Source organism: Dipodomys spectabilis, unplaced genomic scaffold, assembly GCF_019054845.1.
Source record: "Dipodomys spectabilis isolate Male_0828 unplaced genomic scaffold, ASM1905484v1 ptg000671l, whole genome shotgun sequence".
NCBI classification, from domain to species: domain Eukaryota; kingdom Metazoa; phylum Chordata; class Mammalia; order Rodentia; family Heteromyidae; genus Dipodomys; species Dipodomys spectabilis.
In genome coordinates this window covers 719066-731239 of record NW_024871348.1, presented here as the reverse complement: position 1 = coordinate 731239, position 12174 = coordinate 719066, and the positions used below count along the sequence as shown (strand labels likewise).

The following is a 12174-nucleotide window of genomic DNA, read 5'->3' as shown; positions in this document are numbered from 1 at the left end:
ACCCGAGGGCACGCTAGACAGGTGAGCACCTTGCTCCTCTTCTCAAGACCAGGGGTGCAATGAGGGCTGTTTCCCACCAGAGGGTGCCCTAGTCATGCTCACCGTCCTCCTTTCCTCAAGACCAAGGGGTGCGGTGAGCGCTGATTCCCACCAGATGGTGGTCTAGCTGTGTACATGATCCTCCTCTTCTCAGGTCCAGGGGATGCAGTGACCAATGTTACCCACCAGATGGTGCTCTAGGCCTGCACATGATCTTCCTCATCTCAGGACCAGAGAGGTGCAGTGACCACTGCTTCCTACCAGATGGTGCTCTAGGTATGCACACTGTCCTCAGGACCCTTGGCGTCCCACCAGCCCCGCCCCTGGACCGCTCACTTCCTGCTCCTGCCCCACCCCTGCAGTGCTCCACTCCTCCTCCTAGCCTGTAGCTGCAGCTACTTCTGCCCAGGACCCTGGAAAACTTGAAGCCCTGATGAAGTGTCCCAAAGCCTCAGTGCCAGAGACAGACCAGCCTCTGTTTGGTCCTGCTGCAAACTGTAGTGTCCCAACCCCAGAGCAGTCTTGTCCCAGTGTTACGGGGGGAAAAGTCCACTGTTCAGACAGCCTCACTTAAAAAGATGACTTTCTTGGGGAAGTGGAGAGCTAACCGGCCAGGGACGCAGCACAGACTCGGGAGCTGAAACTGCGACCCCGAACAACCCACAAGCTAGGGTTTTTAAAGGCAACATCCACGCCTGGCCACGCACAGGTGGCCAACGGGATTGTAACAGCACATAAGGGTTGCATGTTTATGTCCGTGGCTGGTGGGTTACAGTCCGACTCCTAGGAACTGTTTGAACTAACCTATCATTCTGGCTTGCATTGGCGGGCAAATTTGGGGTCCCCACACAAAGCAAGTGGATATTCTTACTCTTGGGGTTTGTATATTCTGGAAACATGATGTTATAGGCCCTGCATCCTTGAAGCTGGGGCCTGTTACAAAGACAGCTACAGGAGCTTTATTACAGAGATAGCTACAGGAGGATGCGCAATGTGCACACCGAAGCATCGACTCCCTTGAAGCAGGAGGCAATCGATCACAGGGTGGAATGCACAACGTTGCACGGCAGGCACCGTTCTAATTGGGCAGGGTATGACATAGGGGGGAATTCCATGTGAAATAGGTTTTAAGGTCTCCCTTCATGGCCTCTCTTTGTTTTTAGTAAAGGGTCAACTTCTCGGCATAGTTTTCCTCACACAGTCTGGGACCTTAACAGTCTAGGAGACCCTTTGCCCTACACCAGCTCTCAGTGAATTCTCAGTGTCAGCTCAAGCCAGCAGTCAGGGCCAGCAGTGATCTGCTGGGTGCCAGGAAGGAGATGGGGCTCCATAGGAGCCCCATCAATAGGGAGGTAAAATATGGAGGTAGAGGCTGCCCAGCAGAGGCAGGTACATTGTAATGGGTTGTGTTCCCAAAGTTCATGTATGCATGCTCTCATCACCCAATACCTGGGAATGTGACCTTATATGGAAGTAGGCTTTGGCAGAAGATCAACTCCAGTTCCTGTTGTTATTGTGTCCCTAAAAGGGGGAAATCGGGTCCCAGAAATGCACCCAGGGATGATCCTCTGCAGAGACGTCACTCTGCTCTCACAGGCTCAGAAGCTGAGAGAAGACCTAGAACTCACAGTGCCTTGTACCTCCTGAGGGAATGTGGCCCAGAAGACACATATTCCATGCTGCTAAACTTCACAGCTATGAACACAGATCTCTAAACAACCCAGTCTGCAGTGGTGTGTCAGAACAACCCTAGACCCTTATGTATGTTTAAATCCTTTATAGTATAAATCAGTTATAGCTAATCATTATCATCTAGTCAAGTATCATTTAAGACAGGGAGGATGTTAACACTAAAAACCAGTCCTCACATATCCCCATAAAAGCATTTTACATTTTGTGGAACTTTTCAATGTGCACTGCAATGTACTAGAGGTTAATAGATCAGGGGCTGGGAAGGTGGCTCAGTGGTAGAGCGCTTGCCTTGCATGTCTGAGGCCCTGGGTTCGATTCCCCAGCACCACATAAGCAAAAAGCAAAAAGCCGGAAGTGGCGCTGTGGCTCAAGTGGTAGAGCACTAGCCTTGAGCCGAAGAGCTGAGGGACGGCGCCCAGGCCCAGAGTTCAGGCCCCACGAGGGGACCAATACATATATATATTTCAGGTCCTAGTTGTTACTGTAATACATCCATGGTATCCATTTCATTTTGTGTTTTATTTGAAGCAACTCTAAATCCGACCCTGATCATTTTCCCAGAATGGAGTCAGACAGAACCACTTCACCTGTGCGCTTTCTCAGCTTCAGGGTGCCGGGACTCATAGTCCATAGGACGTGGCCTCTGCATGTCTTCTATGCCACAGGTCCTGAGGCCAGGAGGCCAGTGCACATACGCCTAGTATGCCCTCTGGTGGGAATCGGGACCCACTGCACCCCGAGTCCTGATGAGAGGACAGTGTGCAAGCCTAGGGCGCCCTCTGGTGGGCATCAGTGCTCACCGCACCCCGGGTCCTGATGAGGACAGCGCACAGGCCCAGAGCGCCCTCTGCTGGGCATTAGTGTTCACCGCAGCCCGGGTCCCGAGGAGCGCAACTTCTTGAAAAGATCCAGTGGCCTTTGCTTTCACAGCTATATATTTATAGCACAAGTCGTTAGCAGCATATGTGTTTAATTACCCCATTAAGCTGCACACTACACTCCTTTTGAAAGAAATAACTTTATTTACTTATTGTGCCTCATTCACAAGAGTTATGGTTTGGATAAGAATTTCCTACACAGGCTCCTGTGTTGAATGCTTACTCTCCAGGTGTGGGACATTTTCAAGGGCTCTGGAAACGTAGGGAGACGGGGGCCTAGCTGAAATAGTTCATGGGCACTACTGGGCCTTGAACGCGGGGCTTAGGTGCAGTCCATCCTTGAGCTTTTTCACTCGAGCCGGCACATTAGCACTTGAGCAATGGCTATACTTCCAGCTTTTGTTTCAGTTGTCAATGGAAGGTAAGTCTCAAGGCTTTTTCTGCCCTATCTGGATTTGAACTCTCAAAGCCTCCTGAGTAGCTAGAATTTCAAGCATGAGCCACAGATGCCCTGCACAAGCCTCAGCTCTCAAAAGATTCTGCCCCACAACATTGCTAGACAAGGGACCAGGCCTCTGTCACAGGACCTTTGGAGACAAACCACATCCAAACCACACCAGTACCCATTCATGGTTATAACTTAAGACTTAAATTATTACAGTTTTTATGTTTTTCCTCATTGTAGAATCTCCTAGAAGACTCAGCAGATCCAATGACAGGAAAAGAAATGAATTTGTCAGTCTCTGAAGGTTTAGAGTATATCCATTAACCTCTAATCTTCATGTAAACCAGAAGATATGCAGTTTCCTGCCTATAAAGAGAAATTTATCAGCATAGCAAAATGAAACATTTACAATGAAAGGCTGTATGTATTTTTGGGTGGGTTGTGGGACTTGAATTCTGGGCCTGGGCACTGTCCCAGCTCAAGGCGAGGGCTCTACCACTTGAGCCATAAAGCCACTTCTAGTTTTCTGTAGCCAGTTACTTAGAGATAAGAGTCACAAACATTTTCCTGCCCAGGCTGGCTTTGATCCGCAATCCTCAGATCTCAGCCTCCTCAGTAGCTAGGATGACAGGAGTGAGCTACCAGTGCCTAGTTGAGGGGATATATTATTGATTCACAATAGGACCAAATTTCCAGGATAATGAAGCAAACCTTCATCTATCTAACCTGTCCGTCTCATCAAAGGGAAAGAAAATAGTGACTTGGGAAACTAACCTGTAAGTTCTTATTAGCTAACATACAAATCATGGACAGCATGGTGCTAACGGCTCATGCCTGTGATCCTAGCTACTCAGGAGGCTGAGATCTGAGGGTCATGGTTCAAAGGCAACCTGGACAGAAAAGTCTGTGAGACTCTTATCTCCAATAAAATACTCAGAAAAAGCTGGAAGTAGCACTGTGGTTCGAGTGGTACAGCCTTAATCTTGAATACAAAGAGGCTCAGGGATAGCACCCAGGCCCTGAGTTCATACCCAGGACTAGAAGAAAGAAAGGAAGAAAGGAAGGAAGGAAGGAAGGAAGGAAGGAAGGAAGGAAGGAAGGAGGAAAGGACCAGGGACAGACATGTTATGGGACTATAAGCCAACTCCAACCCTGTTTTTTGTAAATAAACTTAATTGGAACATGGCCACTTACATTCATTCATTCACGTGCTGTCTGTGGCACCCTGCATGTTGCAAGGGCAAAGCTGAGTAACAGCTACAAAAGCTATGCTCCAAAACCCTAAGTACTTTCTCTCTAACTAGTACAGAGAAAGTTTGCTAACCCCTATTCTAAATCACAGGGGAATGAATAACCAAAAATTGGCTAAGAACAGGCACCTAAGAGAAATGTTGAGAATAAATAAAAGGAAAATATGAAAAGTAGGTAAAAGGAAGATATCAAACATAAGCTCCACCTAATCCATTAATTATGAAATCAAACCTCTGATGTAGCTGAATATCACCTGGTACAAGCACCATCACCCCCAATACCACCTCCAGTACCTACACTGTCACCCCCATACCACCTCCACTACCTACACTGTCACCTCAATACCACCTCCACTACCTACACTGTCACCTCAATACCACCTCCACTACCTACACTGTCACCCCCATATCACCTCCACTACCTACACTGTCACCTCAATACCACCTCCACTACCTACACTGTCACTCCCATATCACCTCCACTACCTACACTGTCACCCCAATACCACCTCCACTACCTACACTGTCACCCCCAATACCACCTCCAGTACCCACACCGTCAGTTCCATTTCCACCTCCAGTACATATAAAAATCTCTGCCTTAACTTTATCCAGCTTTTCTCTCTAGGTTAATTACTACGTCAGTATCATGTCCTGATGCTTACTGAGAAAGAGAAGAGTGGTCCTGGCCCCTGGTCTTCTGGGCACCACTGGCTCACACTTGTAACGCTTGTTATTCAGGAGGCTTAGATCAGAGAATTCAGGTTCAAAGCCAGCAGAGCAGAAAAGTCTTTGATACTCTTATCTCAAATTAACCACACAAAAGCAGGCCGTGGAGTTGTGGTTCATGTGGTCGAGCACTAGCCTTGAGTGAAAAAGCTCAATGCCTAGGCCTAGACTTCAAACCCAAGAACCAGCACCAAAAAAAAAAAAAAAAAAAAAAACAGAGCACATGGTCTGGTGTGAGGGGAAAAGTCGCAAAATCAAAAAACATTTTGAAGTGTAATAAATGAGGCCTGCTCAAAAAGCAACGAAAGCAAATAAGATAGCCCTGCCTTTGGAGCTCCAGCGGTGCAATCGGTTAGCGCGGTACTGATAAGATAGCCCCGCCAATCCGCTGGGGCCCATCAGTAAAGGCTTTGCGCAGTAGGAAAGACAGTGATTATCAAAACACCACTAGGCACTTGCTCAGAAGATAAATTAGGACAGGGTCATAGAGACCAGAAAATACAGGTACACAGTTACAGAAGATGATGGACATGGTATTGGGACTTATGCCAGTGCTTTACTTAAGTCTAAATTCTGAGGGAAGTGTGGTGCCAGGGATGACTGCTGAAAGATGAGGCTGAATGGTAGTCAGTGGGGACTCTCGGATAAAGGCAATAGTTCATCCGTGCAGATTTCATAAAGCTCCAAGAACCCAGTGGACTCCATTCCCCCAAGTGCTTCTCTTACCAGCGGTAGTGATGATTTCCATAGGTACACTGGACGTCTTCCCAGGACACCTGGAAGAACATCACAGACATCAGCAGCTGGTTGGCAGCTGCTATTACGTGTTGACAGAACAGAGGACACTGTAATGTGCCCTGTTAGACTCCTGCAGAGAATGGAGAAGCCCACCCTGGCGACCACACAGCATCGGAGCATCTGGTGACACAACGCCGTGCATCCTGAGACCCTCTGTGATGTCCCCACTCACCTTGAAATGCTTACACCTATCCCAGAGTTTTACACCTTGCATCTTTAACGTCTCGCTCCACAGACGTTTCCTACAAAGCATAAACCTTCAAGGTACGGGGCTAAGAGCACCAGAAACCTAACACTGACACAAACAGATGCTTAGAAAGCAATAAACCATGGCTGGGAAGGTGGCTCAGTGGTAGAGTGCTCGCCTAGCATGCATGAAGCCCTGGGTTCCATTCCTCAGTACCACATACACAGAAAAAGCCGGAAGTGGCGCTGTGGCCCAAGTGGTAGGTAGAGCACTCTCCTTGAACACAAAGAGGCTGGAGAACAGCACCCAGACCCTGAGTCTAAGTCCCAAGACAAGCAAGAAAATAAATAAATAAAGCAATAAACCTAGAGAATGGCTTTGAACCACAAAACTCCCCAGCTCCTACACACAAACTAGAAGACCATAATGCGTCTTCAACTCTGAGCTGAGAATTTATTGAAGGTGGCTAATTCAGAGAAGGAGGAAAGTTTAGATGATGGTTCTCACCCAACAAACATTGGAGTCATTGAAGCAGAGCCATCTTCCATCCGCTGGATTCCGAATGTAGGCACAGTAATGACCGAAGTCTGCCATCCCTACGTGGGCTATCACAGCGAAGAGTTCATACTGTGCTTCACGCTGGAAGAGGACAAGGCTGTAAGCGACCCATCCCTCCTTTCCCAGCCCTGGTCTTTAATGAGGAAGCATATTTGCCAGGCACTTGTTTACTGCCTGCTCTAGGCCCGGCACTGACACTTCCAAGGAGCTCGAAGAAAAGACCTTGACCTGCAGAATCTCACAGCTAGTTGAAGAGAAGCATCACAAACCAGAACTGTGATGCCTGTGTTATATCAGACGCACGACCAGTAAGTGGGGGATGTTCAATTTTTGCCAAGTGGGAACTCTGAGGAGGTCTCTGTTAACCATGCAGAAGGGTTTTTTAACATTGGCAGACAAGTTATCGGAAGGGAATTTGTTTTGGTTTGGTTTGGTTTGGGGGGGAAGGGGTTGTGAACTTTTTGTTTCACCTTGGTTTCTTCTTTGTTTTTGTTGGTTTGTTTTGGAAGTTGTGGTTTGAACCCAGGGCCTCCTGCGTGCCAGGCAGGAGCCTTACCATTGAATCACACCCCTAGCTCTGTTCTGTGCTGTTTTTTCCTTCCCCAGGCAAACGTCTGGAACATGATTTCCCCCGCTTCAGGCTTCCTATGATTAATGGGCTGATAGACACATGCCACCATCTGAACAGAAGACATAGTCTGAAAGTCTTCAGTTTGAGGTTAATGAAACTGTGAGAAATATGAGGTGACATTCAAAAAGGTGAGGAGAAGAAATGGAACTAGAATATCCACAAAACGCTGACAGAAAAGAACCCGAAAACGGACAGTGAAATGGCAGGACAGAAACCTTACAAAGACAGTAGGACACGAAGAGGAATGTTACAGACGCAAAGTCTCTACTACATGTGTCCATGAAGTGTTCCTTCCACTCCCTCAATATCTTAGAAAACTGTTTAAAAGAAAATGGAACATTAGTAGTGAGAGTTTGGGCTGACTTTTTTGTTAGTCAAGAGTATTTCTTTCTTTCAAAAAAAAACCATAGCAGCAGAAACCCAACAGTGGTTATTAGGGGTTGTAATGAAAGATGCTGATCAAAGCGCACAAACTTCCAGTTAGACGGGAGGAATGGGTTTCAGAACAATGTCATACAGTATCGATGTGTTCCACACCGGAAAATGCTTTTCAAGAATTTTTACATACGCTCACCACAAAGACACAGGTGAAGTGATAAGTATGTTGTCTAGCTTGAGCTAATCTTTCCAAAATTTGAGGATGGGTGCGGTTGCACACCTATAATCCAGGTTCTCCAGAGGGGGAGATCAGAAAGGCTGTGGACAAAATCAGACTGGCCAGAAAGCTAGTGAGACTCCGATCTCAACAGACAAGCCAGACACAAGTGCACACCCGGAAGCCTGTCCCTGGGAGAGGCAGAGGTAGAAGAGCAGTCCAAGGTCAGGCCTGGACAAAAACAAACCACTGCCTGATAACAGAACTCAAGCAAAAAGGCCCAGCGGCTTGGCTCAGATGGTGAATGGCGATGTGCTTGCTACAGGCCCAGCGTGACACATTAGTCAGTGCCAAGACCACAAGACACCATTCCTCCGGCATGCATACGTCACAGCACCACACTAAAATCCCTACACACAAATACTTTCCATGTGTCAACATTGGAAATAAGGCAGGTTTGTTCTGAATCTTTAAAGAAACTAACACTAGGAACAGCAAAGGCTTGTGGTGACATTGTTATAGTGATAACCCCAGCACGGACCCCAGGGGACCACATGGTCATTAAAATCAATAATGCTTAGAAAAAAAACAAAAACAGCCTTTCTTTTATTTGTGAGGCAGGGTCTTAACTGTGTAGCTCACACTGGCCTTGAACCAATGCCCCTCTGGTCTACGTCTCCCGGCCGCAAAGAAGATAGGCACGTGCCAACATACTGGCTGAAAAATAAATAAATAAATTGAATTTAAAATGTTTTTAAGCCCTCTGCCTTGAATATGCCTTTGCTTCTGTGACTCGCAGCAGCCTGAGGCCAGCCTGTCCTCGTTGCGGGCCCCGCCTAGCCCGCAGAGGGCACACTTCCTCAGACAGAGCAGTGCTCAGAGGCTGAGCTCACCACGCCTGGCTCCCCTCCCGGGGGCGCTGCGCACCCAGCACAGGGCTGCTCCGAGCCCTCACACAGTGGAGGTGAGCTGAAGACCAAATCCCTAACCCGGGCCTGGGGAGCCTGAACCAGGGGATTCACCAGTCGGTGCCATCTAGCAGTCGAGGGGGAAGAGCGCTGAACCTGGAGGACGCCGCGTCTGGCAGGATCGATCCAGAACACCTCACCTGCTCTGCGTCCTCAGTGAAGTCTTGATGCTCAGCCAGAAGAACCTGACTGAGATCCAAGCGCTGAGGGAAGTGCAGCAAGTGGCAGACTTTCTCCGTCTGTGAGTTCCGAATGGAGAATCGCATCAGGTGAAGGGTCAGGGTTTGGGGCAGATGCGTCATCCTCAAGACCTGCAAAAGCAAAACTCACTGTGAGACGGGGCCCCGAGGCGCTTGCGGGAAGATCCTGAGAAACGCCGGGCCTGGTGGCTCGTTCTCCTCCCCAGGGGGAGGGGTGCGGGGGACACACTGGGGAGCTGAAGGCTTCCATGGCAGAATCCATTCCTCTCCCCGGAGACTCAGGGGACGCTTGGCCGGCACAGCACTATGGACCTCAGACAAAAGCCATGAGCTGCTCAGGGCTCCGCAGAGGTGCCTGGCCCTCAGAAACTAGGAGTCTGCTGTAGGGAGCGTCTCTAAAACCAAATAGGAAACCCCACCGCCCCCAGCCAGCCCCATGCCGTCACCTGCCACTCCTGGTGGAAGACTGTGGTCAAGAAGCGACATCCACAGCCCCGTCTATGAGAAGCCCGAGGGTCTGAACTAGCCTCACCCACATCCCACCCCATGCGCCATCAGGAAGGGTCCGGAAGTGTCTGGAAAGCCGTGGCCCAGCAACAGCCCGCCCCGGAGACGCATCTGAACCTGAGGGTGGGCACCTGGCTTCCAAACGTCTTCGTCCCGCAGGCCTCGCAGAACCACTTGCTCTTGCTGGCTAACTCCCTGGGGTGGAAAAAACAGCGCAGGGCCTCCTCCTGCCGGCGGAGGCCGCAGGGAAAGGCCGCGTCAGCAGACCCTTTCCATGGGCACGCGGCCACCCCACAGGTGAGGGCTGAGCTCCGCTGCCGGTTCCCCCACTGTTCCCCAAGCACCCCACTACCAGCGCTACATCTGTCAGGATCTTCCACCCACTGGAGGAGAAAACATAAGGAGCCCTGGTTAATACGAGGGTGAGAAAATGAGAAACAGGATAGAACTTCTGCTGCTGCTCAAAGAAATTGGCCACCTAGAGCCATGCAAGTGAAACAGAGTTGTTAGTGTCCGCGGGTGGAAGGACACGGGGAACTGGCATGGCGGGGGGAACTGGCATGGCGGGGCGACCCTTTCTCACCCAGTCTCTCACCAGTGTTTGCAGAGGCTTTGCGTCCACATCATAGAGAGGGAGGGAGAGGGTCAGCATACTGCTGTTCCTACTGCTCTCTCTGGTACAGAGGAGGCAAACCAGGGACTCCTTCACCCGGATCGTGTACAGGGCCTGCAGCCTCTCTACCTGCAAGAAGGCGCCAAGGACGGGTGAGGCTACGGCCACAGTTGGACCTGTTGGACTGACGAGCCCTGACGCTCCCGGCAGGTACCAGGAAGGACACCAGGAACCGTGGCAAGCGGTCTCCACGGATCCCTTACGACAAATGCACAATGGTGAGCGACCTCTACAGGTCCTGGGATTCCAGCTTCAGCTCTTACCAAGTCCACATCATCTATTTGATCCTTAAGAAGGTTCCAGAACGTGAGGTAGAGCTGAGCAGCATCGTGCTGGACAAACACTGGTTAAAAAAAAAGAACAGCGCATCAGTGCGGTCGCTGGAGCAGTCCCATGTCCTCACGACCCCTAGCTACGTGAACACTCACCACCTTGCCTTTGACTCTCCCAACTCCCAAAAGAGGTCAGGAGGTACCACATGTCAGGCGCTCAGGAAGGGAGAAGCATTCTTGGTGCTGGATTTGACAGCGCCTCTTAAACTTAAGCCTCGGGAAGGGAACAAGGCTGTGCTCTACGCACTCTGAAGGGTATGGTACACCGGCAGCCTCAGTGGAGGGGGAAAGGCTTGCCACAGAAAAGCCAGAGCAGGAGCTGAACTCTCTGAGCGGCGCAGAGAGGTGGGCACATGCTGCCGGGCCGGCCGGGGGCTGCTGGGCATGCCCTGCCTGGCCCCACTGGATTCCGTAGAACAGACCAGCTCCAGGGACTCTCCAGAGCACAGGAGCGGCGCCTCCTCGCTCCATCCGCTGCTCTGTTCCCAGCTTGCACCTGGCCAAGCCAGATCTCTGAAGGGAGGCGCAGACCACAAGATGGAGCGCCAGACGGCATTTCTTCTCAGCAAAGAAAGAAAAATTACTCCTTTTTTTTTTTGCTTTACTTTTTTTTTTATTTATTTATTTTTGGGTCTGGTTGTGGGGCCTGAACTCTGGGCCTGGGCGCTGTCCCTCAGCTCTTCAGCTCAAGGCTAGCGCTCTACCACTTGAGCCACAGCGCCACTTCCGGCTTTTTTTCTTTTTGCTTCTGTGATGCTGAGGAATCGAACCCAGGGCCTCAGGCATGCAAGGCAAGCGCTGTACCACTGAGCCTCTATATTCATACCATATCCATAACCCCAACCTATCCCACAGAGTTCTTCCTCCCACATTCCCTAACCCTAAACCTTTCCTGGACCCTTACTCTAACATTTCCTCAAGTGCATCCCCAACCTCACCCTTTGTCTACCATATTTTCCCTACACCCTTTCCTGACCTTAAGCCTGACCTATTCCCATAATCCAAATGCTAGCCCTAACCTCACCAGATCGATAAAATCCTAACACTGACAATGACCCTGACTCTGACCCTAACCCCCAACCCTACCACATGCTCCAACATGTACCCTATCAGTTATCCTAACACATACCTTACTCTAAAACCCTAAACTGTACCGCATACCCTAATAAGTACCCTAACAAATATAGTAAACAGTGCCACATTCTATCAAGTACCTTAACAAGTACTGTAAACCATACAGGCACATTTACGTACACCCTATCATCTACCTCAAATTCACCTTACCGCATACCCAAACACGTGCCCTTAATTAACCCAAACCATAACCCTAATATACACTATAGCGTATACTTTAACCCTAACACATACCCTAACTCTAACACGAACCCTGACATATACCATAAACTTCATTCTAACTCACACACATGCCATAACATACACTCTAAACGCTAAAATGTGTGGTAACAATGACTCTTACATGCACTCTAATACATGCAAGTACTCTTATAGTTAGGTAAACTAGCATGTACCCCAAACATACCCTAATACATACCTTAACTCTAAGCCAAACCCTAACAAATGCTCTAACATGTACCCTACTGGTTAACACAGGCCCTAACCATTATCATGTACTGTAAAGCTTACATATACCCTAACAAGTACCCTAAACTTATCCCAACATACTTCCTAACA

At 49.3% G+C, this 12174-nt stretch overlaps 1 protein-coding gene across 1 annotated transcript; it reads right to left on the bottom strand.

Annotated features, from left to right (window-relative positions):
* Positions 1-2739: 2739 nt before the first annotated feature.
* On the bottom strand, positions 2740-11771 carry LOC122101683 (ubl carboxyl-terminal hydrolase 18-like). Its single transcript, XM_042672158.1, has 9 exons — positions 11767-11771; positions 10730-10995; positions 10414-10493; positions 10073-10219; positions 9609-9704; positions 8911-9081; positions 6526-6657; positions 5760-5809; positions 2740-3420 (listed from the first exon to the last, which is right to left on the bottom strand). Exons 1-9 carry the CDS (start codon positions 11769-11771, stop codon positions 3375-3377), a joined length of 993 nt encoding a protein of 330 aa, XP_042528092.1. The 3' UTR covers positions 2740-3374.
* Between the last annotated feature and the right edge of the window lie 403 nt (positions 11772-12174).